Here is a 25,756-nt window from a genome sequence, read left to right as displayed (position 1 = left end):
CTCTAATTTCTCCAGAGTTGTGACCCCATTAATTCTCAGCTAGATTTCACCATACTCTGACTTCCCTGAGCTGCCATGGCTGGCCAAAGCATATTTCTGATGTACTCCATAATGACTCTTTGTATATATTTATTGTATATGCATATAGATATATAGATATAATACACAGATACATAGATATGTCTATTGTAATAATCAGTTATGGACTTCAAAGACCGTTTCTTATTCATTTTTCTACTCCCAGCACCTGGTAAATGGCTCAGCTTGAATGTATCAATGCATTCATGGTCTCTTGGCTCTACTTCAAGTACCCTGAGATGAGTGGCTATACTTTTTGAATATCATGCCTAGTTTTTTATATGACTTGAGTTGAAAAGTAGCTCCAATGATAGCCATTAAGGTGATGCTTGTCCAGAATGGCCTGAATTAAGTTTCCCAAGCCCAGTAAATTATCTGAGGTAAGTCATAGGAATAATTATGTTTAACAGTTTTGTGGAGTTAAAATTGATATACAATAAACTGCACATGTTTAAAGTTCACAATTTATTAAGCTTTCACATATGGTTACACTCGTGAAACCATCCATGATCTAGATAATGAACACATCGATCACCCTCACTGGGTTTTCCAGTTTGGAGTTATTTCAAATAAAGCTGCTATAAACGTTTGTGCATAACTCTTATATGAATATAACTTAGGTGAATACTTAGGAGTGGAATATTTGTACCATGTGTACAATGCATATTTAACCTTTGAAGAAGAAGACTGTTTTACAAAGTAATTGTATCAATTTACCTTTCCACAAGCAGTGTGTGAGAGTTCCAGTTCCTTTGCATCCTTGCCAATTTTAGACAATCTAACAGGTGTGAAGCAGCATCTCACTGTGCATTTCTCCAATGGCTAATAATGTTGAGTATCTTTTCACATGGTTATTTTCCAGCTGTATGTTTTTTCTGGTGAAATGTTGGTTCAAATCAGTTCTAGCAATTTTGGGTGGAGTCTTTTGGGTTTTCTGTAGAGAGTATCATATCATCGGCAAATAGTGAAAGTTTGACTTCTTCCTTGCCAGTTTAGATGCCTTTTATTTCTTTTTGTTGTCTGATTGCTGTGGCTAGGACTTCCAATACTATGTTAAATAACAGTGATGAGAGTAGACATCCCTGGCTTGTTCCTGGCAATAGAGGAAAATCTCTCAGTTTTTTTCCCCATTGAGAATGATATTAGCTGCGGGTTTTCCACATATAGCCTTTATTATGTTGAGGGATGTTCCCTCCAAACTTACTTTGTTGAGGGTTTGGATTATGAATGGATGTACTTTGTCAAATGATTTTTCTTTTTTTTTTTTTTTTAAAGATTTTATTTATTTATTTGACAGAGAGAGTGAGAGAGTACAAGCAGGGAGGAGTAGAGGGAGAGAGAGAAGCAGGCTTCCAGCTGAGTAGGGAGCCCGACGCGGGGCTCGATCCCAAGACCCTGAGATCATGACCTGAGCCGAAGGCAGACACTTAACCATCTGAGCCACCCAGGCGCCCCTGTCAAATGATTTTTCTGCATCTATTGAAAGGTGTGGCTTGTCTCTTAACAGTATCTTTTAAAGAGCAAATGTCCTTAGTTTTATCATTATTTTGTCTTTTGTGGATTATGCCTTCAGTGATATATTTAAGAAAATTTTCTGAATCTAAAGCCACAAAGATTTATTTCTATATTTTCTTCTAAAAGTTTTATAGCTTTAGGTTTTTTTGCATTTAAGTTTACTGTCTTCTGCATGTGGATATCCAAGTTTTTTAGCACTATTTGTTGACAAGACTACTTTTTCTCCATAGGACTCCCTTGGGCAACTTTATCAAAAATTGATTGACTATCAATATGTGGGTCTATTTCTTGACTCTATTCATTGTATTGATCTATATTGTTGTCATTACCATATTGTCTTGATTTCTGTAGTTCTGTAATAGATCATGACATTTGGTAATATTAGTCCTCTAACTTTGTTTTTCTGTTTCCAAGTAGTTTTATCGATTCCAGGTTTTCTGTGTTCTCATATGCATCTTAAAAATAGCTTGTTAATTTCTACAAAAGCCTGATGTATACTAATAAATAGTATAGTTTCATTCCTTTACTTCCAGCCTTTGAGTTATTGTCACACAATCCACTCTTACATATGTTATGACTTTCTTTTAAGCATTTGATTATCTTTTGAAGAGATTTAAATAACAAGAAAAAAATGTTTATATTTACCCAAGTAGTTACCATTTTTGATGTTCTTAATTTCTTTATGTAGTTCTAGGTTTTCCCCTCGTATCATTTTCCTTCTATCTGATGGACTTCCTTTAATATTTCTTGCACTGCCAGGCAGTTGATGGTTGATTCTTTCAGCTTTTCTATCCTTGTAAAAGTTGATACTTCACCTTCATTTTTCAAATATATTTCTGTTTGATAACATGTCCTAGTTTAACAGTTTTTTTTTTCTTTTAACACTAAAAATGTTGCTCTGCTCTTTTTGCTTGCATTATCTCTGACAAAAATCTGCTGTCGTTCTTATATTTGTCCTTCTATTCATAATGTATCTCTTTCTCTGGCTGCTTTTGAGTTTTACACTTAATCACTGGCTGTAAGTAACTTAATTTTGATTTTCCTAGTGTACTTTTCTTCATATTTCCTATGCTTAGGGTTTATTGAGCTTTTTGGATTTGTGGTTTGCAGTTTTCATCAAATTTAGAAAAGTTTTGTCTGTTATTCTTTAAATGTCTCTCTCCACCATATCCTTTTTAGGCATCAATTACATATATGTTTGGTTGCTTAAAACTGAAATCAATTAATTAAATTAATAATGTTGCATCAGATTACTGATGCTATGTTAAAATTTTTTCAACATTTTTTTCTCTGTGTATTTAAATTTTGCAAAGTTATTATTCCTATGTCTTCAGGTTCACTAATCTTTGTTGCAACACCTAATCTGATGTTATTCCATCCAGTGTGTCTTTCCTCTCAGACATTATAGTTTTTGTCTCTAGAAGTTCTGTTTGGGTCTTTTGTATGTATTCCATATCTCTACATAGCATGTTCAATCTTTTTCTAGCTTCCTGAACATATGGAATCAATTACAACAACTGTTCAATGTTCCCGTGTTCTAATTTAATCACCTGTAACATTTCTGCATCAGTTTTAACTTATTGAATTTTTTATTCATCATTGCTAGTATTTTCTTGCTTCTTTGCATGCCTGGTAATTTTATTTTGGATATGAAACATTTTGGTTTTTATTTTGTCGTGTTCAGTATATTTTTATATTCTTATGGATATTGAGAATTTTGTTCTGGCACATGCTTAAATCACCTGAAAACAGTCTGATCCTTTCGGGTTTTCCTTTTAAGCTTTGTTAGGTTGGATCAAAGCTGAATTTCAGCCTGAGGTCAATTTTTCCCACTACTGAGGTGTGACTGTCTTTAGAAGTCTAACCAATTCTCCCTAAAGTATAAGGTTTTCCACTGTGTTTATTGTGGATGGATAATATTTCCAGCCTTTTTGAACCCTGGGCACTGTTTCTTCTAATCTTTTAGGGTGGTTCTTTCCCCAGCCATGAGTAATTAATTTATATTCTTGTGATAATCAGTATTTAGCTGAATAATCTGGACACAGTCTCTGCAGATCTCTGGAGTTCTCTCTCCCTGGAGTTTCTCTCCTGTCCTGTATTCTGCATTGCAAGCTGTAGCTCTCTTGGCATCCCTGAAATTCTAGCTCCAGGTCTTCAATCAGGGAGAGTGTAGGGCTCTGACTGGGATCCCCCTGCCTGTGCCACTTCCTGAAACTTTCTCAAGGCAGTAACTGAGGGCAGCCTAGAATGCATCTTATTGTTTTTCCATTTCAATTTTCACTGTCCTTCATTGGCTGACATCCAGTATTTTGAATGCCATTGTTTCACATATTATTTTCCATGTTTTACTTGTTCCAGGCAAAAGGATAAATCCACCCTTCATTAATCCATCTTTTCCAGAAGTCCAGGATAAATTTTGATCCAAAAGTTTCCTAGGTGTTTCTTATTTGCAGTCAAGCATAGGGAGAATGTGATCACAAAATCAAATGGAATTTGGGGTGCCTGGGTGGTGCAGTTGGTTAAGCATCCCACTCTTGGTTTCAGCTCCAGTCATGATTTCAGGGTCCTGGGATGGAGCCCCGCATCATGCTCTGCTCTCAGCGCAGTCTCCTTGGGATTCTCTCTCCCTCTCCTTCTGCCCTTCCTGCTTGTGCTCTCTCTCTCTCAAATAAATAAATAAATCTTTAAAAAAAATCAAATGGAATGAAATGGTAAATAAATGTTGATATAGATGAAGCTGTGAAAAATAAGAACTTTGTCAGAGTTGCTTATTCTCAACATAAGAGGGCCAGTGCTTCAGAATTGTTTGAGATGGGGAGTCAAAGAGAGTTTTCTTGAGCTCTTATCAATTCACTATGGTTACAGAAATTTTTATTTACAACTTATTTTTGTTTTATACAATAGTATTATTTATAAGCAGGGAAGTGATTCCTGAATATAACAGATATCTACTCCCTTTAGATAATAAACCAGAGCTTGAATCTGCTTTTCTAGTTTCTGAAGAAAATAGAGGAAGAGGTTTTAGGACAATTCTGAGATAAGCTATCCCCAGTTGCTTTCTTCCCCACCTTGGGATTTATAGGCAATGGGAACTCTCCATTAACATATATTTGTTATATGATGATAAAATGCCATCTGTTTGCTCTTTGTAAATGGATGAAAACTAAATATTCAGCATCCATAACCTAAATCAGAGACAAGTACTTCACCAACAAAGAGCATAAAATGATAAGATCCAAGACAAAGGCGGTGTTGGTGGCGTAAAAGCCACAGAATGAATTGAAAAGGTATGACAAAAGGAGGCTTCCCAAGACTTGATCATTGGAGTTTGAGTGAGTATTTTGAACAAATGAAAGTGTGGGGACCAGAAATGCCTAAGGTCTGGACTCTGGGCGGTGGGGAGATTCTGGGACTGTGGACAGAAGTAAGGCAGATGGAAGATGAGGTAAGTGACTTTATACATGGTGTGCTTTTCTCAGCAATACCAAGGTAGTAAAATGGCATCCGATTCATTTTCTCAGCAGTAGTCAGCAAGCACTTCCCATCCCCTAGTGTGTGTAGAACCACTGGAAAGATCACTATAGGAGACAGAATGATGCACAAAACAGGACCTCTACCTCGAGGAAGCTGGAAGAGAGCTTAGAGTAGGCGTACAGTGAGACAGTTTGGGCCCATTCGAAACCAGCATATCTCTAATAAGTTACACGAAAAAAATAGAGAGGAACGTGTATGGTAGGTCAGACTTTACATGTGTTACCTCATTTATTCATCACGGGTACTCTATGAGGTATCTATTCATATTTTTCCCATTTTATGAAGAAGGAAGGCAAGATGCAGACAATTTAAAGTAACTTGCTGTCTCAGTCTGTTCAGCTTGCCATAACAAAATACCATAGACTGGGTGGCTGATAAACAACAAATATTTATTTCTCACAGTTTTGGAAGGTGGGAAGTCCAAGCTCAAGGCAGATTCAGTGTCTGGTGAGACATGCTTTCTAGTTCATAGACAGCTGTCTTCTCTCTGTGACTTCACATGGAAGAAGGGGAAAGGGAACTCCCTGAGATCCCTTGCATGAGGCCATAGTCTCATTCACAGGGGCTTCACCCTGGTGACCTAATCCCTTCCTCAAAGCCCCACCTCCAAATACCATGTCACTGAAAAGAATAGGTTTTGACATATGAACTTGGGGGTGGGGGAGACACAAACATTCAGTCCACAGCACTTACCTTCCAACACATAGCTAGTGAGTGGAGGAGTCAGTATTCAAATCTAAACAGAGTCTGGCTCTGCAGCCTTACCTCTTACTATTTTCATTCCCTATCACAAAGGGTTGTTAGGAGTGAGATTTTCAGGACGAAGGGCTATGTGCTAAGTTAGAATAAGCATTCTTGCTTGGATCGTATACCATATCTTTCTCACATGAGTCCCTCTGGCCAAGAAAGTATCCGATTATAAGGGGAATCCACGAGCTGCTGCAGAACTAAGCAAGCTCAGAGACTGCCTTGGGAAAGAACAGACTGCCGGCCTTTGGCCCACACCTGCACGCCTCCTCCGCCAGAAAATAAGTCCCACAGGGGGAGACTGTTTTAGGGGTCGCTGTAACTCCTGGCATGTAGAACAGTGTCTGGTACATAGTAGCTGCACAGTAAATACTTGTTGAATCAAGTGAATGAATGCGGTGAAGCTCGTCGGGGAGGAGGATTCAAACCAGCAGTGCGCCCACAGCTTGCCTTGTCTTCCGGTGTCTCCGTCACGTTCCACCAGTCCAGAAGTCTGGTCTCTTGAAGACCTGCACATATGGAAGTCCACGAGCTTGCAGGGACACGATTTTCCTCACACATAAGGCCACCTAGGGACACCCAGTGTGGCCTCACGTTGCCCGGAGGTTGGCCTTTCCCCAGGCACTGTGGAGCCAGCCTTACTGAGTTGCTGGAAGCACTGGAAATAGTGCCTGTAATTCCTGGACCTGAGCCCATCACCGTGCCTTTCCACCGGATCAAGTTTCCCAGTAGAAAACTAGTAGCACAGCTCCATTACTCCCACATCCTACTTTCAAATCCACACTCTTGACTGAATTATTTGCTTCCTATTTGCCCCAAGAATGTTCCGTGTGGACAAGGTGACAAACCATACTCCTGTTGGCTTTGCTAAAAATGTCCCTTTGTAAGTAACAACCAAATTTCAATTTGGTTTTCAAATCCCCTGCCCAAGAGGGTATATAAAGTCACAGCAGGCCAGAACTCTAGCTATAAAACCTAGTCTTTGGTATCATACATAAGTAGACATTTAATAAGTGCTTAATGGTGATAATGATTTATATTTTGGCATGGGCCAAACAATGTTACCATAGAAAGAACTGCACAGCACCTGACTCTCTCACACATGCCATGGTTTGGCAGCCAAGACAGGCAGGGGTGGTATGCCTGGGGACTAGGACCTGCAAAGTCAAACAGAATACGTTCCTCTTTGCACCTGGCCACTCGTGTCCACAGGCATTACAGATGCAATAATTTGATCTCCTTGTATTGAAGATACAAAAGTTCTTTTAGGTAAATATTAAGTATTTTCTTTTACATCAATGCCACAGAATAGCCTGTGATATAGACTTATACATGGAGTAACTGGACATCTAATGTGTGAAGAATCAACTTGTTTAGTTAATAGTTGATTAAAAAAATACCAACCTGACCTTACTATTAAACTTGCCACACAGTGTCAAATTCCCTAAAAAATTCACTTCATGTTGCCATTCAGCCATTTATTCAGAGCATAAGTCTTTCTTAATAAATTGCTCTGTAGTTCATGCTTTGGGAGACATATAAGATGTGGACAGTAAGGTCCCAGGACTTGAGTTTATAACCGACACAGACCAAGAGAATGCACATGCTGAAATTCACTGATGAAGCTACCAACAGGGAGTAATTAAATAGTAACATTATATTTATTATAAACAAAATTAAACGGTTTGTCTCCAATTCAAACATTCTGATGGCATTCACTGTTGCTTTTCCACAAGTGTGCATAAATTCAACCCGTGTCTATCCCATCACTCAATTGCATGCTGCTTGGGGACATCATCGGCCTCATGAATCTGATGCAGCCCCCTGCACACAACGCAACTACTATCCCCTGGGCATTCAGGAATTCAGTGACTCCTGATGAAATGAAATAATAGTTTTCCCTTCCACGTTTTCCTCCCTCCTTTTCTTCTTTCCTTCTTTTTTCCATTTTTAAGCAAAACCTGCTTGCTCTGAGGCATGATGTTTGGTGCTAGAGATGCAAAGACAAATCAGCAAAGTCCCCGGCCCTGGATAGGCTCATGATCAAGTGCTGACAACTGACACGTAAAAAGACAATAAAAAGTGAATCAGGTAGACATTTGAATTCAATGTTTCAGGAGTTCCAGGGGAAAAGCTATTTATTTTAGGAAAAGACAGAGGGTTTTTATGATGTTTAGGGAAAGGGTTCGACAGCTAGCATGATCATTCATTAGTCAGTCCTTGGCTAAGGGGATGGTAGGTAAATGATGTTATAATGACCAAGAGTGTCAGGGCAGCTCGCGTTTTAATGGAGAACAAAAGAGAGAATACTGTATGATTATATATTTACTTATTTTTAAAAATAGTTTTGAGATATAATTCACGTACCTTATAATTCACTCATTTAAAGTGTACAATTCAATGGTTTTTAATTTATTCACACATACGTGCAATCATTACCACCATCATTTTTAGAACATTTTCATCACCTCAAAAAACAGACAAGCAAGCAAAGAAACAAACAAACTTTCATACTCTTTGGCTGTCACTCTCCTACTCCCCCATCTCTTCTCCCGCCCAGCCCAAAGCAACTGTGAGTCTACTTTCTATATCTACAGATTTCCCTGCTCTGGATATTTTGTATCAGTTGGATCAAATGATATGTGGTCTTTTATGACTGCCTTCTTCCACCTAGCATGATGATTTGAAGGTTCATGCATGTTATAGCATGTAACATCAATTCATTTCTTTATATGGTCAAATATAATATTCTGTACATGGGTATATACCACACTTTGTTTATTGATTCATTGTTTGATGGACATTTGGGTTGTTTCCATCTAAATCTACTTCTGACCATGCCCTCTGGGTGGGAGAAATAAAACCAGCCATGCCTCACCCTTGGGTTTTCAGAAATCCAGCCTATGGCGCTGTAAGCCTCCCAACCCAAGACACAAGAAACATACTAGTTAATGTTTCACTTTCTAAAATATAAAGGAAGCATTTCCACTCAAGAATTCCCAAGAAGTATTATAAAGCAATTCATTAACAAACAAGTGGCTTAAAGATTTTTAGATTCAATACCGTTTCAAGGTCACTCTACATGTTAAAATGAGAAAAAAGAGGGGTTAATAGCTAGAAGAGAAGGTTTTATTGACCACCAGATTCATGATGCAGAGGCTGCCATCACTCCCACATCCAACGGAGGGCTCCCCATGGGTGACAAATAATCTAATTTGGGAAGCACCACTATACAGTGGAGAGTCAACGAACTGTTGTTAAAGGGTTGGTGGAGAGGAGACAGAATCAAACATCAGAAAATAGAGTTGCCATTCCTGCTCCAGCCCTTCTTAGATATGCATTCTTGGGGGAGTCATTTACAGGTCACCCACTCCTTGGGTTTCCAATCTGTTAAATGGACTACTGTTACCGAGTTTGTAGGTTTTATAAGGCTAATGCATATGAAAACTCTCTGTGAAGAATAAATTATAAAAATATCAACAAGTGTTACCAGCTCAAAATCTTGTTAAATTATTGCATTTCCTCACCAGGCCCAGGAATGCCATAAAGACTAACATTTAGTAAGGGCAGTGATAAAAGTTCAGAAGTCTTCCAATAATTTTTTACAATTTATTCCCCAAACTCTTTATTTACTGGAACCCCAAGTAAGGAAATTAAACAGGCTTATAATATATACCAAAGTCTTCTGAAATTCAAAGAGAGCTTGCAAGCACATCCGCTCCACCTCTGTCTCCACACATTAAATTACACACACAAAGACCTCCAGAAAAGAACAAGCTGTGAGATGCACTGACCCATTTTTTATGGGTGACCTGTCTTCAAAGGGATAGGAAGCCCTTTAGTTTTGGAAATAGTCAAAGAAAATGGAAGAAAGAACATCCTATCTGATCCTATGATTGAAGGTGTTTATCACAAGGTCTAAGATAAGAGAATTAAACCAGTATAGCATAAGAACTTCAAAATCTGAGTTGTCTTGGAAAAGTGACTCAGAATTTTAAAATTGAAATGATAATTTGCTTTTCCCTTCTAGAAAAGGTAAGTGTATTGTATTTTAGGGAAACTAGAGAAAAACTAGAAAACATCCCAGGGAAACTTGACCCAGGTATGGAGCCATTGAAAGCTAGAAATGGAAGGCACCATAGCATTAGCATAGTCTATGTCCCCAACCCACTCCCCACACATCCCACACTAGTTCATAGATGAGGCAGCTATGGACAGAGGAAGCAGCTGCTGCAAGATCACACCAGTAAGTAAGTAGGAAACTTGACACTGGAATATGGTCTCCTGATTCTCTATCAAAAGCCCTTTTAACTCAATTTTCTTTTCCTAACCCTTTTATTGACTGATTCAAAGTAAGTAACAAAGAGTCATCTCATATGTTGTATTTCTATTAGAAATCTGCTTTTAGAGTTGATGGACCATATATCCCACTCTCTCACATTTTTTATAAAGAAGCTGAAGATTAGAAACATTAAGGGGGTACCTAGGTGGCTCAGTCAGTTAAGCACCTGACTCTTGATTTCAGCTCAGGTCATGATCTCAGGATTCTGGGATCAAGCCCTGCATGGGGCTCTGCACTCAGTGAGGAGTCTGCTTGGGACACTCTTCTCCCTCTTCCGATGCCCCTCTCTAAACAAACAAACAAACAAATACATCTATCTTTTTTTAAAGAAAAGAAATATTAAGGAATTCTTCCAAGTCACGTAGAGTGATGAGCTAAGAACAGAACACATTTCTCTACATTTTTGATCACTTTTGTTCAATATTCTTCCCATTGTGGGGCAGTTTCCTCTCCTGATCAGTGTTTGAAATGGTTTCTTCTTTTTAGGGTGTGGCTAGGGTCTACAGTCATCCCAAAGGAAGGTAGCAAACACCAGGATGTCATGCTAGGGTCACTTTTCTCTTACTTCTACATGGGAAAGTACAATATGCGCTTTGTCATGACACATCTTCACACTCTCCCATTAAGTTATTTGCAAATGGATAGCCCTGAAATTGCATTGAAAATATCTCTTTGAATGTTAAACAAATAAATTTGTGTAACTGATTATTCCAACCCCCTCTGGATTTTAACTTGAGGGCAGAAATTAGGTATAATTTATACCTGTCACATTTTTGATGGATTGAATCAAGGCTACAGACAAAGTCACATCCTGGTTGTACTTCATGTAATCTGATGCTTCATGATATGTGCTTCCAATAGATATATGCAATATTGTTATCTGACAACCTAGAACAATGCATATTTATCAATAAACTATCAATAAATTGCCCCAATCCCCTCTTTTATAAAAAAAGCTCTTCCTATACAAAATTAAAGGAAGAACATGACTGATAAAACAAATGAGCTATGTGAAGTTTATTCAGTTTAATTAACATATGCAAGAGAGATTAAAAACAAAGTAAAATCTTTCCAATTTCTTTGACGGCTGGGCCATCTTTTCTCCATGCTCAGGTAAAATTCAGCCTTATATTTTAGATCTTTTGAGCATCTACAGTCTAGTTATGCCTTCCTGCCTGCTCCCTCTATACCCTGTACATATCGCTATCCTAGCGCCTGCCGCAAAGTTTACTTGTTCATCTCCCCAACAATGGTGAGATCTTGAAAGCAGGATTTAGTCTTATTCATTTGTCCGCCTCCTGTGTTTATCAACAGAGACAAGGAGATGGCCTGGGCTCAATAAATACTTGTTGAATGAATAAAAGTTTGAATAAACAAGTGAATACATAAATATTCAGTTGAAAATGAAATTGTATGACTATACCTATGCTTCTAATTGCTGGAACATGAATAGAAATATATATATATATATTTGGTATATATATATATATGGTAATTCATTCTCAAAACATAACCCAAAAAATCCAAATCTCATATGAAACAACATAACAGAAAAGGCTACAAAAAAATACTGTAATATTGCATTCCATTTTCAGCAAACTTCAGAAATACAAACTCTCCATCATTTGGGGAACCAGGGGGAGATAATGGTCCAATCTCAGCCAAACAGTGCTATTAAAAACACAAACAACTGAACTCTATGTGCATTCCAATTTCCCTTGTGGTTCCAATTAAGATCACATCAATTAAATGAACTTATCATTTTGCATCATGGAGCTCTTGAAAATTGTATAAAATTCAAATTGGCATTTTCTTCCTTCCCTGATAAGGATGGGACATGATTGCATCATACTGATTGCATATTTAGCTCTCCAAACAGCTGCATAAACATTATAAGCAATACAGCAAAACAGAAAAAAAAAAAATGTGTCGAAGCTAAAATCAAAGGACACATTTCTGAAACAGAGCATGCTATGGGTGGTTGATTCTAATTGAGAGATGATTCAGAAATATGAAGCCATCAGAGGAGTGGGCACTGCATGAAAGAATGGGATGATTATGCCCCCCCACTCCCACCCCAAATCCTAAAGTCAGAGTATTTGTTCATAGAACCTTAAATGAACTTCCCCAGTGACAGCTTTATTGCCACCAGCAACAGGGGCAATTTCCCCAATGCCAGACCACCCTGGGCAGCATCTCTGGGGAGGAGAAGGGCGAGGGGATAGAAACTGCCTGTTAAACTTCCCTTGGAGGGAGATCCAATTCCAGCTACCATCTTCCTACCCTTTAGAAAAGCTCACAGTATGGACAGATGATCTCCAAAGCAGCCTACATAACTTCCTTGCCATGGCAGGTCACACATGGTAACGGGGCTCCCCCTTCCGCCTATATATTAGCGGTTGATAAGAGCTCGGGCTATAGAGTCATTTTATCCTGGCTTAAATGCTAGCAAGACTAATTTACATGACCTTGAGTATGCTACCTAACCTCTTTGTGCTTTGCTTCCTCCTTTATAAAATGCGGGGAATAACTGTACGCAATAGGGTCGACATGAGAATTGAACGCGGTAACGCATATGACGCCATTAGGAGCCGATATCCCTCAGTAAAGGGTAGCTGCTCTCATGGCTGAGTCCACATGTTGCTGCAGCTGCTGTTCTGGGGAGACTGATTTGTGCGATGCCTGGGCCCCCCAACAACGAAAACTGCCCCAGACTGCACTCCTCTCCCTGAGGCTCACAGCTTCCTCTTCAAGCAGATAAAATGCTCTTTCTCAGAGAAATAAGTGGCAGTCCACAGACAAATACAAGAATCTGCCTTAAAATGCTCGTACTGTGATTAAAAATGATATACTAATAGTAGAAAAAACAGTAGAAAGTTATACTGCTATAAAGACCCAGGATAGCATTTCAACTACCTATGGGTAAACAGGCTTTTGTGAGCTAGTCCACAAACCTGCATAATATCATTTCTCTGGATCCCAGGTAAGAACTGATTTTGTAATTGGAATGTGTTTGTCTGTGTCTGGGGGATGTAATGCAGCAAGGCGGGTAAGAGAAAGAGAATATCTCCATTTTACAGAAAAGGCAACTGAGGCCCAGAGAGGCTGTTACTCTGACGAGGCTTCCGAGGTAAACGTAATACCAATATTCCAGGTCCAAACACACTCACCGAGATCTCAGGCCTGAGATAAGGAAGCAGTTCATGGCAGCTGGTAAACACGTTTCCACTGATCTTCTAGAGTGGCCTTCTCACTTCCACCACCCTCTTCTCTGTGATGTTTCTGTTGCCCTTCAAAACATAGTCTAAAATGAAAAAGTAGAGAAGATGGAAGGAAATCCACTGCAATATTAATGTGCGATTGGGCTACGGATGGTAGAATTTTCTTCTCTGTGTTCTCTATTTTCTAAATTTTCTGCAGAGAAGGTCTTATAGGAGACAGCAAGCATATTATTATTATTTAATTATTTTAAAAGTTCTGCTAAAAATTTAACTTTTTCATAAAGTCTTGCTAAGTTAGCCTCGTTTACCTCCAACAATTTCATTCACTCAGCGCTCATGGCTTTGGCTCTTGGTAATTTGTACATTCTCTTCCATTTCTCTTTCTTTCCTTTCTTCTCTCTCTCTTAAATCCCTCCCTCCTTCCCCTCCCCTTTTAAGTTCATATTATATGCTAAGAGATTTAAACATCACATAAGTGTGATGAAGACATTCTAGTTGTCAAACTTGGAAACAATACCAAGGTTCATGGGGTAAAAGTTAAAAGTCTTTCATAACTTCTTCCTCTCTCTCCAAATTCCATTCTTCTCTTCCTGTAGATTGCAACTCTTCAACTTGGTACATAATTTTAAATCTTTCACGTGTATGTACACTTTGTACATGTATATGACTATGTATTTGTATGTGTCCATGTTGGATTTTTTTAAACAAATGAACCCAAATATCATTTTCCTTCCTGCAAAGCAGCTATGATTACTGCCTCAGGGTGTTAGTGTTTGACTCTAAGTTAAGGGCCCACAGATAAGAGAGACTAGCTTGAAGGGCCATTTCTAAGAATGTCCTTGTCTGAGGGCCATGGGCCCTGGTGACCTTCACACAACCCAGCCCCAGTCCAGGCCTCACCGTGTGGCTACATATACAGGTAGCAGGACAAACGTGCCGTTGGCTGTCGAGCCTACTGATGACAGGTGCATGGGCCATATAAAACACGTGCTCTCGGGGCGCCTGGGTGGCTCAGTCGTTAAGCGTCTGCCTTCGGCTCAGGTCATGATCTCAGGGTCCTAGGATCGAGCCCCGCATCGGGCTCCCTGCTCGGCGGGAAGCCTGCTTCTCCCTCTCCCACTCCCCCTGCTTGTGTTCCCTCTGTCTCTGTATCTCTCTCTGTCAAATAAATAAAATCTTTAAAAAAAAAAAAAAACACGTGCTCTCTAAAAATAGGATCCAGAAAGAAAGGGTTTCATGTCCAGCCCTCTGGGTGGCCTATGACAAAATGTTCACCCCGTTAATACTTAGTGGAAACAATGCTATTTCAACATTTTATCACCTGTGTTTATATGGACAGATGTATCGAACTCTTTGAGAAATCAGCTAGTCAGTTGATCAAGATGGTAAATTGAAGGCCCCTTAGCCTTAATCACAAGATATCCAAGGAACAAAGATGAGACGACTAAATGTGTTTTGCAAAATGAGATCTGGTTCTTTCAATTTCTGAGGCAAGTTTTGTGTGAGTCTTTCCTATCAGCCTTTGTTAGCTGTGACTTTTCCATCATTTGCCGAACTTCGGCAAACATAAAGAATTCTTGCCTCTCATTTTCAAAGTTCTAATGAGAGAAAATACTGGACTTCTGCTTCCTGCATCACATTTTCATAAGAAAAGAGAAGAAAAGAATGCTTTTATAGGAGTTGTTCTGGGGGGATAAATTCTAAAACCACAACAACTAAATGAGAAGTCCTATTCTATTGGTTGAGGTAAGTACCTCACTTTGGTGTGTCCAAGGAAAATGTGAGTGCAGAGCACTCAAAAAATGAATATGTTGTTCACCCAGCCAGCATGCAGCTGGACACCTGCTGCGTTAGCTCTGCCATATTCGGTAGCAGGGGAAGGGTCCACTGCGGTCCTTGACTTCGAGTGGTATGCAGACGCTACCTAATGGGATTATCAGGGGGTTCCTTCCCTTGGTTCATACACCAGATCTTCCCCCAGCTTTGATAATCCAAGTCAGAGCTGACATGATGATATTGGGACTTGCAGTTATTTTTGCTTCTAAATAAAAGTAGAGAAAAGCAGTTGGACAGAACTGCAGTTGGACAGTTTGATATTTGGTTATCGATTGGAAATTGCAAGGGATAAAATACCAACATTAAAGGAAAATTTGCTGTATTTCAAATCTGTTGGGGAGTGTGTGTGGGGAGTGTGTATGTGCCTTAATCTTACAGATGCGTAGTTAGTTGCTTCCCTGTGAAAGGGACCTTCTTTGTCCTGGTTTGCTTGGGGGCAATAAGCCATCTAGCTGGTTGAGAAGAAACTGTTTATATTAGATTGGGAGAAGTTGGAATAGTCTGGACTAGTGCAGAAGGGGCAGATTTTAGGCACGAGCCATACACGAAATTATCCGTCAGGACTTCCTCGATAATTCAGACCGATCTCTGAACTGTCTCATCTGAATTTCACCATTTAGTTGTATTCTATCCTGCCTTGTAAGTTTTTCCAGTTTTGACAGATGTTTATGTGCTATCTCCCCAGTCAGCTCCTGAGTTCCTTGAGCGCAGGCACTCTACCTGTCTGCATTCTGATGAGCTCTTACTGGATCTTCGGCAAATCCTCCCGGGTTGACTTGGCAAGCTTGTTGCTGAGAAGCGTGAGGGTGAGTGTGACATGTGAGTGTGTGCACATATCCCCACCCTCCCCAGGACCCTCTTGCAGCTCTCCTATGGCTGTTCCTTCAACCACGGTAGGACAGCATTCCCTGATGGGAGAGCAAACTGCTGAGATCTGCATGCACTCTGCTCAGTCTGTGACCTGCTCCTCCAAACTTTCCAATTCACCTTCCAAGTCACAGCCGGTGCCCTGAGTAGGGCATTTATAGGGCTGGCGACACATGGACCTGGGCCCACATTCCTGGATGACGCCATTACTACTTGGCCATCTGTAGGGGGAGCATGGGCGCCTGGAACATCTGGGCTGCCTTTGGGCCAACACATGTCCATCTTGTTCCCAGCCTCCCTCATGTGACCTCCCTATGGGGGCAGGCCAGGTCATGGGGTAACTGGAACTATTTTTGAGAAGGCCATTGGCGGAAGGTCTTCTCGTCCACTGCCCAAGTACCCCACATTCTCCATTCTCCAAGCCAAGACTTTGTAGAGCCATTGAAATAGGAGTCAGAGAGGGAGCAAGGCCAAAGGGTGGAGGGAGAATCTGCAAACCGACATGGCAGGAGTCAGGAGCAGGGACTATCTATTCCTGATCCTGCTGTGGTCTGTGGGTGTCTTCAGAGGCCTCCTTGCTGGGTTGTGTGCCTCCGTCTGTGTGTGTGGCACAGCGTGAGACAGCTGCATTTATCTCTGGAAAGTGGGGGAAACAGGTAAAAGAATATTAAGATGCACAGGTAGGAGTGCTCCCCACATTTAAAAAAATAATTTATGAAAACACATTCAATATACAGGGAACTATCAGCCATATGCTGTTTCTCTTAGGTGTTGGGCAGGGAGTGTTCATTACCCACTCCATGTGTGTGGCTGTTGAGATGTTCTGAATTGCATTTATACTTGTTGACTCATTGTCCTGAAACAGCATACTGAGAGAGAGAAAGAAATATTCTTCCCCTGTTTGGTAGAAATGGAGGTATGAAAAGGTAAAGCGGTCTACCCAGAGTTACAGAGAAAGTTCAGGACAAGAACATGACCTGATTCCAGAAGAGAAATTGGTGCTACTTCTTTGCATTCTTTTGTTCTCTGAGGGCATGAATCTACCTATCTGAGTTTCAAGTAGTCATTAGTGACTGCTCAGGATAACCGGCTTCCTCTCTGAGTGCAGGGAAGAGCGTCCCTTGCCTGCTGTCCTTATGGTTGAGGGCATCTTGTGAGTAGTTCTAGACAGGCAGGAGCCTGCAAAAGCCAGTGCATAATGTACAGAATTCTCCCTCTACCAGCTACACAAATCAAAATGCTTCAGATCCTTAAGGCCCTCCATCAACCCGAGGTGGGCACGTAGTATGAGTAAGAAACAAATCTTTGTTACTTTGAGCCACTGAGATTTTGGAGTTGCTAGATGCTGCAGCATACCCTAATTTATCTGGACTTGCACAGGATCATGGAAATGAACTTAAAAGTCCCACAGCATGACAGCATCAGAATTTTTGATTAGAAAAACTCAAGAAGGGCCCATGAAGGAAGCTGAGAGCCAGGTTCAAGGACCCCTGCCTCTATTCAGAATTTCTTTCCACTTTAGCGTACTTTAAAGTGCATTTAGTCCAACTAAATCCTAAGTTGTGGCTCTCTTTAAGACATTACCAGGTGGTCTTTGAGTTACCCCCTTGAATATTTACTTCGATACCTCTCACAATGGGATATTCGTCATACTCCCCAGACATCTCCTTTCCATTGTTTTTTGGCAATCAGTGGTAAAAAAAAAAAAAATCTTCTTTACGCTAAGTCAGCATTTTCCTGTAATGTATATTCAATTGCCCCTGTTCTTTCCTCCTGAGCCACAGAGAACATGTGTCGTTCTCTTTTTATGTAATCCTTCTGAATAATTTTAATAGCATGAACAGCATGAAATTACTTCTCCATGTTGAACACTCCCCAGTTCCTTAATCATTCCTTATATTGAATTATTTTGAGGTCTTTTATCATTCTGTCTTTCTCATCAGGACAGGTGCAGTCTGTAAATATATTATTAAAAATATGGCACCCAGGAGTACACGTGGTACTATTGAAAGCATGGCCTAACCTACCTGAAATGAAACGATATTATTATGTTCTGAATGTCCAAGCTCCATTAAACCCAAATTTAACAAACACAAAAGGCCCCAACTTAAATCCATCAATTTTAGATCCTGATTCTTTTGTGACAATATTAGCTATACCCTTAGCTTGGTGCTATTCCCATCTTGTAACTACGTGCTCTCTAGGAAATTGTCATAGTCACTGATACAACACTGAAGTGGACATTGGCCAGATTGAGTCTTAAAAAACACCAATGAAGACATCAGTCTAGAGGTAAAGGTCCCTTAGGTCCAGGAACAAAGCATTTGCATATGTCCTTGGCTGTATTATCATGTAGCTTGCACTGCTCTGTCCAATATAAATGGTCATATGAGATAATCTATGAATTCTTGGCCAAATTACAGAATATGATGTTCATTCTATTCCCCTACCCTGCCAGTCTAGTGCTAACCAATTACAAAAGGATACATGGTTAGTTTGTTATGCTCTGCTTTTACTAAATGCATATTGGTAACTAGAGACCACTTCTCCATTCCTAAGTACATATAACCTGTTCTAGAATAATACTTAGGATTACTAACATGTTTGTCAGTTTATATTTTTCCCCTTTAGAGATACTGTGCTATCATTTATCCAACATGTGTTTTGTTCTCTACGTTGTTGTTGCTGTTGTTTTGTTTTGTTGTTGTTGTTTTTTTTTTTTTCAGAAAACAGATGTGATTTAGCTGCGTTCTTTATATACCCCCTGAGTATCCTGAGGTGAATTTGTTACAACCAATAGACATAAACACACCAAGAACAGCTTGTACTTTCCCACAGTGTTTTTTCACTTATTCTAGTGAATATTTGTTCTATTTGTTCCTGTCTGAAAAATCATTCTTCTATTCCAGAAGACAGGTATGAATTAGAGGAGTTTATAATCTGGTGAACTCAGAAACCTAGCATCCCCCCTTTTAAGGGGGGCCATGAATTTGCACCCAAAGATTTTGTGACTATTTACCAATGCCATTTTTCTCCTCTTTCTTCATCTCTTCACCACCACCACCACATTTTCTCCCCCCGCCCCTTTGCCATCTTTGGTTTATAGCTTGGTAAGATTCTCTCTATATTAATGGAAAAGAGAAAATATCTTTTATCTTTTTCCCTGGTGCTTAGTTGAATTCTGTGTGTCCTGGGATATTCAGTAGGTTTTGGTTGCGTGAGTAAATGAATACTTTCATGTTGTTCCATCTTTTCCAAGAAAGGGAGCTATAGTTTTCTCATTTTTCTTCATGCTTCAACAGTGTTGTTTTTTTTTTAAAGAGTCCTTTTCCCCCCTCAGAGATTTTTTTTAAGCTTTAGTTTAAAGCTTGCTGATAGTATGCGTGCATGCATGTTGTACTCTTCTTCATAAATTCTTTTGTTTTTATGATCTTCTTATCTCCATTCACATGAGTTCACATTAGTTTCTCTAATTAAAATAATTCTTCCCTGTCTTCATGATATGAACTTTATGCACAGTTAAGGGCCCATTGGTGGTCCTCACAGTGCACTACTCAGATATCCCAGATATGAGGGAATCATGCAAAGAGCATGATTGTTAACAACTTCCCAGCCACTGTGTCTTCAGGTCATCCCAGTGTTTATGCAGAGGCCATGCTTCCTCGGGCTGCTCCCAACCAATCCTGAAGTAGCTCGGGAAATGATGGGACTATCAGAGCTGGGCCATTGATTTTTCAGGATCTGCTTATTGCCTTGGTTGAGATTTTCTCAAAGACATGCTACACAGATATCTCAATACAGCTAAAGATTTTTTTTTTTAATTAAGTAGGCTCTATACCCAACGTGGGCTTGAACTTAAGACCCTGTGATTAAGAGTCGCATCTCTACAGACTGAGCCAGCCAGGCACCCTTGATATCTTAGTATAGTCTAGTTCAATCACTCTACTCCTTGGGGTTAAGTTTTCCCTTGCTTGTTTCTCAGAGACAATGAGCTATAATGGAGTAGAAGAAGGGAGGTCAGAGGCTCCAGATCTGGCCTGTCAATTGATTCCTTATCTGTTTGGTCTTTGGCAGTCCAAGTTCTCAGTGGGTAGGACTGGGGGCCGGAGTCGAGGGCCACTTTGGTTACCTGAGTCATCACATCCTCTGGGGAGCCAGGGAATGGGGGAACTGTTCTTTCTTTTGCCGTGGGGTGTCACACTCTCTTCCACTTTTCATCTATAAAACCATGAAAAAATCACACTTGAAATGATGAAATCTGTCCCCCCACCCTATGTCGACTTGGGGGAAAAATGGTCACACTTCAACAGATATTTTGAAAAAATCAGCAATTAAGGATTCTTGTGTTTGCATAGAAACAGCTGTTTTGAAATTTCCTTGGATGAGAAGCCTGACATTGCCTAAGATGGGACTAGTCAGCAGTGTGTGGAGCTCCAGTCTGGTAGATAAACAGAGGATCCTCATTTCTAGGAAAGTCAGTCTCCAATTGATGTGGTGAGTAGGATGAAAAAAAAAAAAAAAAAGACAAAGGAAACAAGACCCAAGCCACTAGCATTTGAAAAGGCAGGCGCTTTGATTTCTCCCTGTGACCTTTGAAGGACTGATTGTTGAAGCTGAAGTAATCAGAGCGCAAGATGCAAAGAGGCGATAAAACAGAAAAGCCATTATAGAACATAAAAGCCAATATGAGGGAAGTGTGATTTCCAAAAAGACAAACTATTATGGTACTTGTTGCTGTGTTTGGCTGTCATCCTGCCATCAAGGGTGAAAAGGCTCCAAAATGCAGGCAATTATTATTAATCTCTCTAATTACAAAATCAAAGTCTTTGTTCCATAGTCTATGAATTTCTGTAATAAGTAAGCATGATGGGGGAGGATTTGGTCTAAGGAATCCTTTTAAGCCTCCTGAAATCACTCCCTCTGGGAAGCCTTCTATTCTTCCAATGGCCAAGGTCTCTGGATTGGTCAGGCCTCTCTCCAAGTCCTGTTTGTTCTGGTCCCAGGGACAAAATGCCCTTCTGGTCACTACATGTGGGTTTACAGAATAGATCCATGTAGGCAATAAGCCAACTATTTTCCCTCCCTGCAATTTCTCCCTCAATTTGCTTCCTGGAGAAAAGTTGGTAAGATTTCGGAAATATACCAAGGAAGAAGGAACAATGCAAAGCATTTGTTTTAAGATCTGCTTAGCTGGGTAAGAGCCCAAGGCAGTTTTCTTTCCCTCACGGAAGCAGTTCATCCAATGCACCTAGTATTATTATAAATCAGAAGGAACACACATTGTTACGTAGAGTTACACAACTCACACAGACAACACGTCCTTGATTTCTGCATTTCTGCAATGCTTTCAACCTCAAGAACATGTTCATGGTTTGCAACCTGGGGAACGGGCTCTTTTCTAGGCTTTATTTTCTTTCTGGAAAAGTAAACCTGGCTTAAATTTAATCCAGTGATAAACCGAAGACTCAAGAAGAATAGAATTTTGATCCCTAGTACCAGGAGAGAGGAACTTACTTGCGTGTTGGGTGGGGAGGGACCGCTGCAGAAACATTTGAATAAGTTATCCCCAAAACTAATCAGAGCAACACATGAGTAATTGTGTGATAAGAAAGAGTCAGAAGTAAAGGATGTCGAGCTGGGAGGCCCTGTTCCTGAGTGTTGTTACCATCTACCTCCCCTGCTCCCCGGGGAGGAGGAGGGGCTCCTTCATCTGCCAGAATTTTAGCTTTGGACTTAAATGTCACTTACCCAGGAAACCCTCCCTAACTAGTCCTGCCACATGGTGATTGCCCCCTTATCTATTTCCCCCCTCATTGTTTCGCGTAGATAACAGTTGCTGTTGTTGTTTCTGGTGGCAGTGATGATGATGTTTTCATGATCAATGACAATTTGGGAAGGGGGGAAAAAAACTCCTGATGAGCTGAGACCTGACGGCCTATTTCTCTTGGCTTTTCTTTCCTTCTCACTTTTGTCCTCCTCTGTGTTTAATACTTAATAGGTACAGCATAAGCTGCTTGGAACGTACTCCAACACCTCTCTAAGTCCTTGCTACCCGACGGGTGGTTTGACCAGCAACATGGACACCATCTAGGAGCTTCTTAGAAATGCAGAGTCCAAGGTCCCATTTCAGTACCAAGCTATGATCTACATTATTAGGAGATCTCTGTGGGATTCGTACGCACAATACAGCTGTCCATCTCTAGCACCTACTTATATATACCACTTCACTGATGACTAGCCATACCACCTTGGCTTTTCATGTCTGTGGACTTTGTAAAGCCATGTAGAACCTCAGTGTGTTGCATGCATTTTGCTTTGGCTGTTCTGTATTGTTTCATGTATGTTAGTCTATCTCAAGGGGCGCCAGGGTAGCTCAGTTGGTTAAGCAGCTGCCTTCGGCTTAGGTCATGATCTCAGGGTCCTGGGATCGAGTCCCGCATCAGGCTCCCTGCTTCTCCCTCTCCCTCTGCTGCTCCCCCTGCTTGTGCTCTCTTGCTCACATTCTCTCTCTCAAATAAAAATAAAATCTTAAAAAAAACAAAACAACTATCCTCAAGCCGACTGTAAGTTCCTTGAGGGAGATTCCTGTCCTTTGTGTCTCTTTAAGTCCTGTGGGTGCTATGGCATCCTGTTACTCCTCCACATAATAACAACGGCTAATACTTGAGAAGGAACTGCATGTTAGACATTTTGCCACGCACGCTCGTACACTACCTGACTACTCACAGTAACTCCATGAAGTAGCTAGTATTCTTTTTTCATTTTATAATGAGAGAATCAAAGCCTTGGAAAATGCAGTCAATTGTTAATGAGTCTCAAATTCATGTCAGTTAGACTCAGGAGGCTGAGCTTTTAGTCACTGCGTTAGCTTGCTCACTGATCAGTTGATGAATAAACAAAACTGTGCTTCTGGAAGTAAACACATGTATTTGGTGTTAACCGGATAGAATAGAATGGAGGCCTGCTTTCTTCCTGCCTGGATGCCCTCCTGTTAGAAATATTTCTCAAGGAGAAAGAAGCAGCTCGTCCCCTTCTACCACCTACCTCCCCCCGATCGACCACACATCCCCCAGCCCCACTCTCTCCCTCCTGCTGTAAATACTGTTAACTACCCCCTCCCACCTTCTCTGTCCTTTTGGCTTGCGACCCCCGTCCATGTCCTAACCTTGAGTTGGTCCTCCTGGCTTCTCAGCACCACCCCCACCCCCGGAAAGCATGTGGCCTGGCCTGGCCGAGGGGCCCCACATGAGGAGCTTTATCAGGTCACAGACTGTCTGGGCTTTCTCCGCGAGAGTGGATGTGCTTGCACAGTGGATGGATGACCTTTCGTTCCCGAACACCCAGAGGGCCCATCAGTCTGTTCCCGCTCCACTGAGAAAACTGGATAAGGTGCTTGCCACTTGAAATGAGAGTAAAGAATAAGGAACTACAAAAATAAACAGACCCCAACCCCCTCAAAGACCAGACAAGGCTGAGGCACTTTGTGTTTCAGGGTAGCCCGCGTCTGGCAGATGAAGGAGGCTTTTCTCATGCTTCCTGTGACGATGCGGAGAATCAGGGCATTGGCAAAGATTCTGGCCAGGCCAGTGAGCATGTGCACATGTGCCCCCAGCCGCACACTGCCCCTGGCGTGTTCTCTTCTCGCGGAAGTGCTGGGGCCAGAGTTTCCGCTCGGGCGGCTGGCAGGATGCCTGCCAGGAGCCACTGACCTACACTCTTGGCCCGGACAACCACGCCTCCTGGACAGACACGATCATGAGGCCAGGGGACACCCATGGCAGCTTTGTCAGAAGAGAGTCTGCAGAACCGTGGACTCCAGAAGGGGCCGGGACCCAGGAGAAGCAATGCTCTGGGAGAACCCTCAGTGGGAAAGGCAATGGTCAGGTGGCCTCTCCCACCAGCAGGGCCCCCAAAGGTGCACTGAGGCCATAGCAAAGCAAAAGCAGGAGCTATTTCTGCCTTTGAAGGTCACTAGGTCCCACCTATACATATAAGACCATAATGAATGATTTCTGTGTTCAGGAACTTTCAGTCAGACCATCTTTCTTCAATCTGTCTGGGAAGTACCTAACATTAGGTATCAGGGATCACTCAGCTCTGGAATTCACTATCTGTACAACCTTGGGTAGATCACTGGACTCCTGAGGGTTTCCATATCCTCATGTGGCAGGTTGGACCGGGTTTGCAGGCCTCTCAGGTGGCTTCAAATTCTAGCATTCTCCGATTCTAGTGATCTCAACTTTAGGTGACTGCTTCTCAAGCTCATTTTGTCCACCTCATACTCGAGAGGAAAAAAACACCACTAAAGATGTTTGTCTGTAGCTTATAACACAACACTCCTTCTACGTCCACCTCCACATTTAAATTCACCAGTGACAACTAAATACACCTAAATTCAGCTGGCAACCTTCCCAAGCTTGTTGGACCCATGTAATTTGCTTGTCCAAAAGCTAGCACTGGTTCATTTAATAGTCCGTTCACATCGGGTCCTATCGCCCCCTTCCCTCCAGTGAATAAGGAGGAAAATTAATTTTAAAACCTTTCTAGAAGAAATTGCCTTTGCACTCCCACCATTGACTTAAGTGTTGAGATTCAATTAAATTAGGAGAGATCACAATTAAAATGCCATTTAATTATCCTCCTTTTATGTAAATGAGATTTCTGATTGCGGAGAATCAATAAACTTTGTTTAAGCAGCTCATCAGTTGCCTATTCAAGTGCCGCTTTGTCCCTTCTTTGCTAAATCCCTAATCTCACAAGCCAAATGGAAGAAATGTTCCTGGAAATTCAAGGATGGAAATCCTGAAGCCACTCCACTTTTCCCCGGAACGCAATGGGTAATAGTACACACCCACTGTTTTCTAGCCCAGAACCTGTTCAGTTTCAAAAGCCTCACATGCAGTCGAGTGAAGGCCACTGTTATCTGAAGGCCTGAAAGAATTCTAAAGTGATCTGAAGGACGTTTTTAAACCTCTCAAGCATTAAGACTTGTAGACGTCTGGCCTCCCAGAGGCAGTTCCAGTCTCTGACAAACACGACGGTCAGCAACTCAAAACACAGAAGTGACAGTCATTATCCCCGTAGGGAGGAAAAAAAAAAAAAAAAAGAATTTGCAAATATCTATGTAGAATCCCATTTGTAGTGAATTCATTTAAAAGCAAAATCATCAAGGCCTGTTGATCTATTACTGCTGCCACCATAATGGTGTAGAACAAATCACCCCCAAACTTAGTGGCTTTCGTTTATTATGGAGCTCAAACATCTTTAGCCCAGACATTTAAAAACCCAAATGTAACAGCCTGGATATCTCTGATTACAGCAATACAGACTTCCCAGGTTTTTACACCTGTGTTTATGAAGACTCAGTCATACATAAAGATATTTAAGTAGCTACTTCTCCGATAACTTGTTTTTATTTAACACTTTGTTCTTAAAAGTTTTCTGCTTCATTTTCTAATGCACATGGTTAATATCTTAATAAGAAAGAGGGAAGTGGAAGGCTCATTTCAACTCAATTTTTGGCTTAGAGTTAGAGCTATCCCAACGAAGCCTCGAGACTTCTAATCGACTTAGTTCTGGAACCGCAGAAATGGTTTTTCTTGTGTGTCAGTGCTGC

The 25,756-nt window shown here is 40.9% G+C and overlaps 1 protein-coding gene across 2 annotated transcripts in view; it reads left to right on the top strand.

The window, feature by feature from the left end:
• Nucleotides 1–25,756, top strand: part of LOC145722073 (uncharacterized) — a 141,531-nt gene that overhangs the window by 35,965 nt on the left and 79,810 nt on the right. The window contains exon 3 of one of the 2 annotated variants that reach the window (XM_081823150.1): nt 15,959–16,079. The exons of the other annotated variant lie outside the window; for it this stretch is intronic. Within the exon in view, the coding sequence (XP_081679276.1) occupies nt 15,959–16,079 (121 nt within the window). The remainder of the gene's footprint in view (nt 1–15,958; nt 16,080–25,756) is intronic. 2 annotated transcript variants of the gene reach the window in all.

Source organism: Leptonychotes weddellii, chromosome 6 (genome assembly GCF_054177405.1).
Source record: "Leptonychotes weddellii isolate Sample4059 chromosome 6, ASM5417740v2, whole genome shotgun sequence".
In the NCBI taxonomy this organism is placed as follows: Eukaryota; Metazoa; Chordata; class Mammalia; order Carnivora; family Phocidae; genus Leptonychotes; species Leptonychotes weddellii.
Note: the sequence above shows the minus strand (reverse complement) of the source record. Positions and strands in the feature narration are given on the sequence as shown.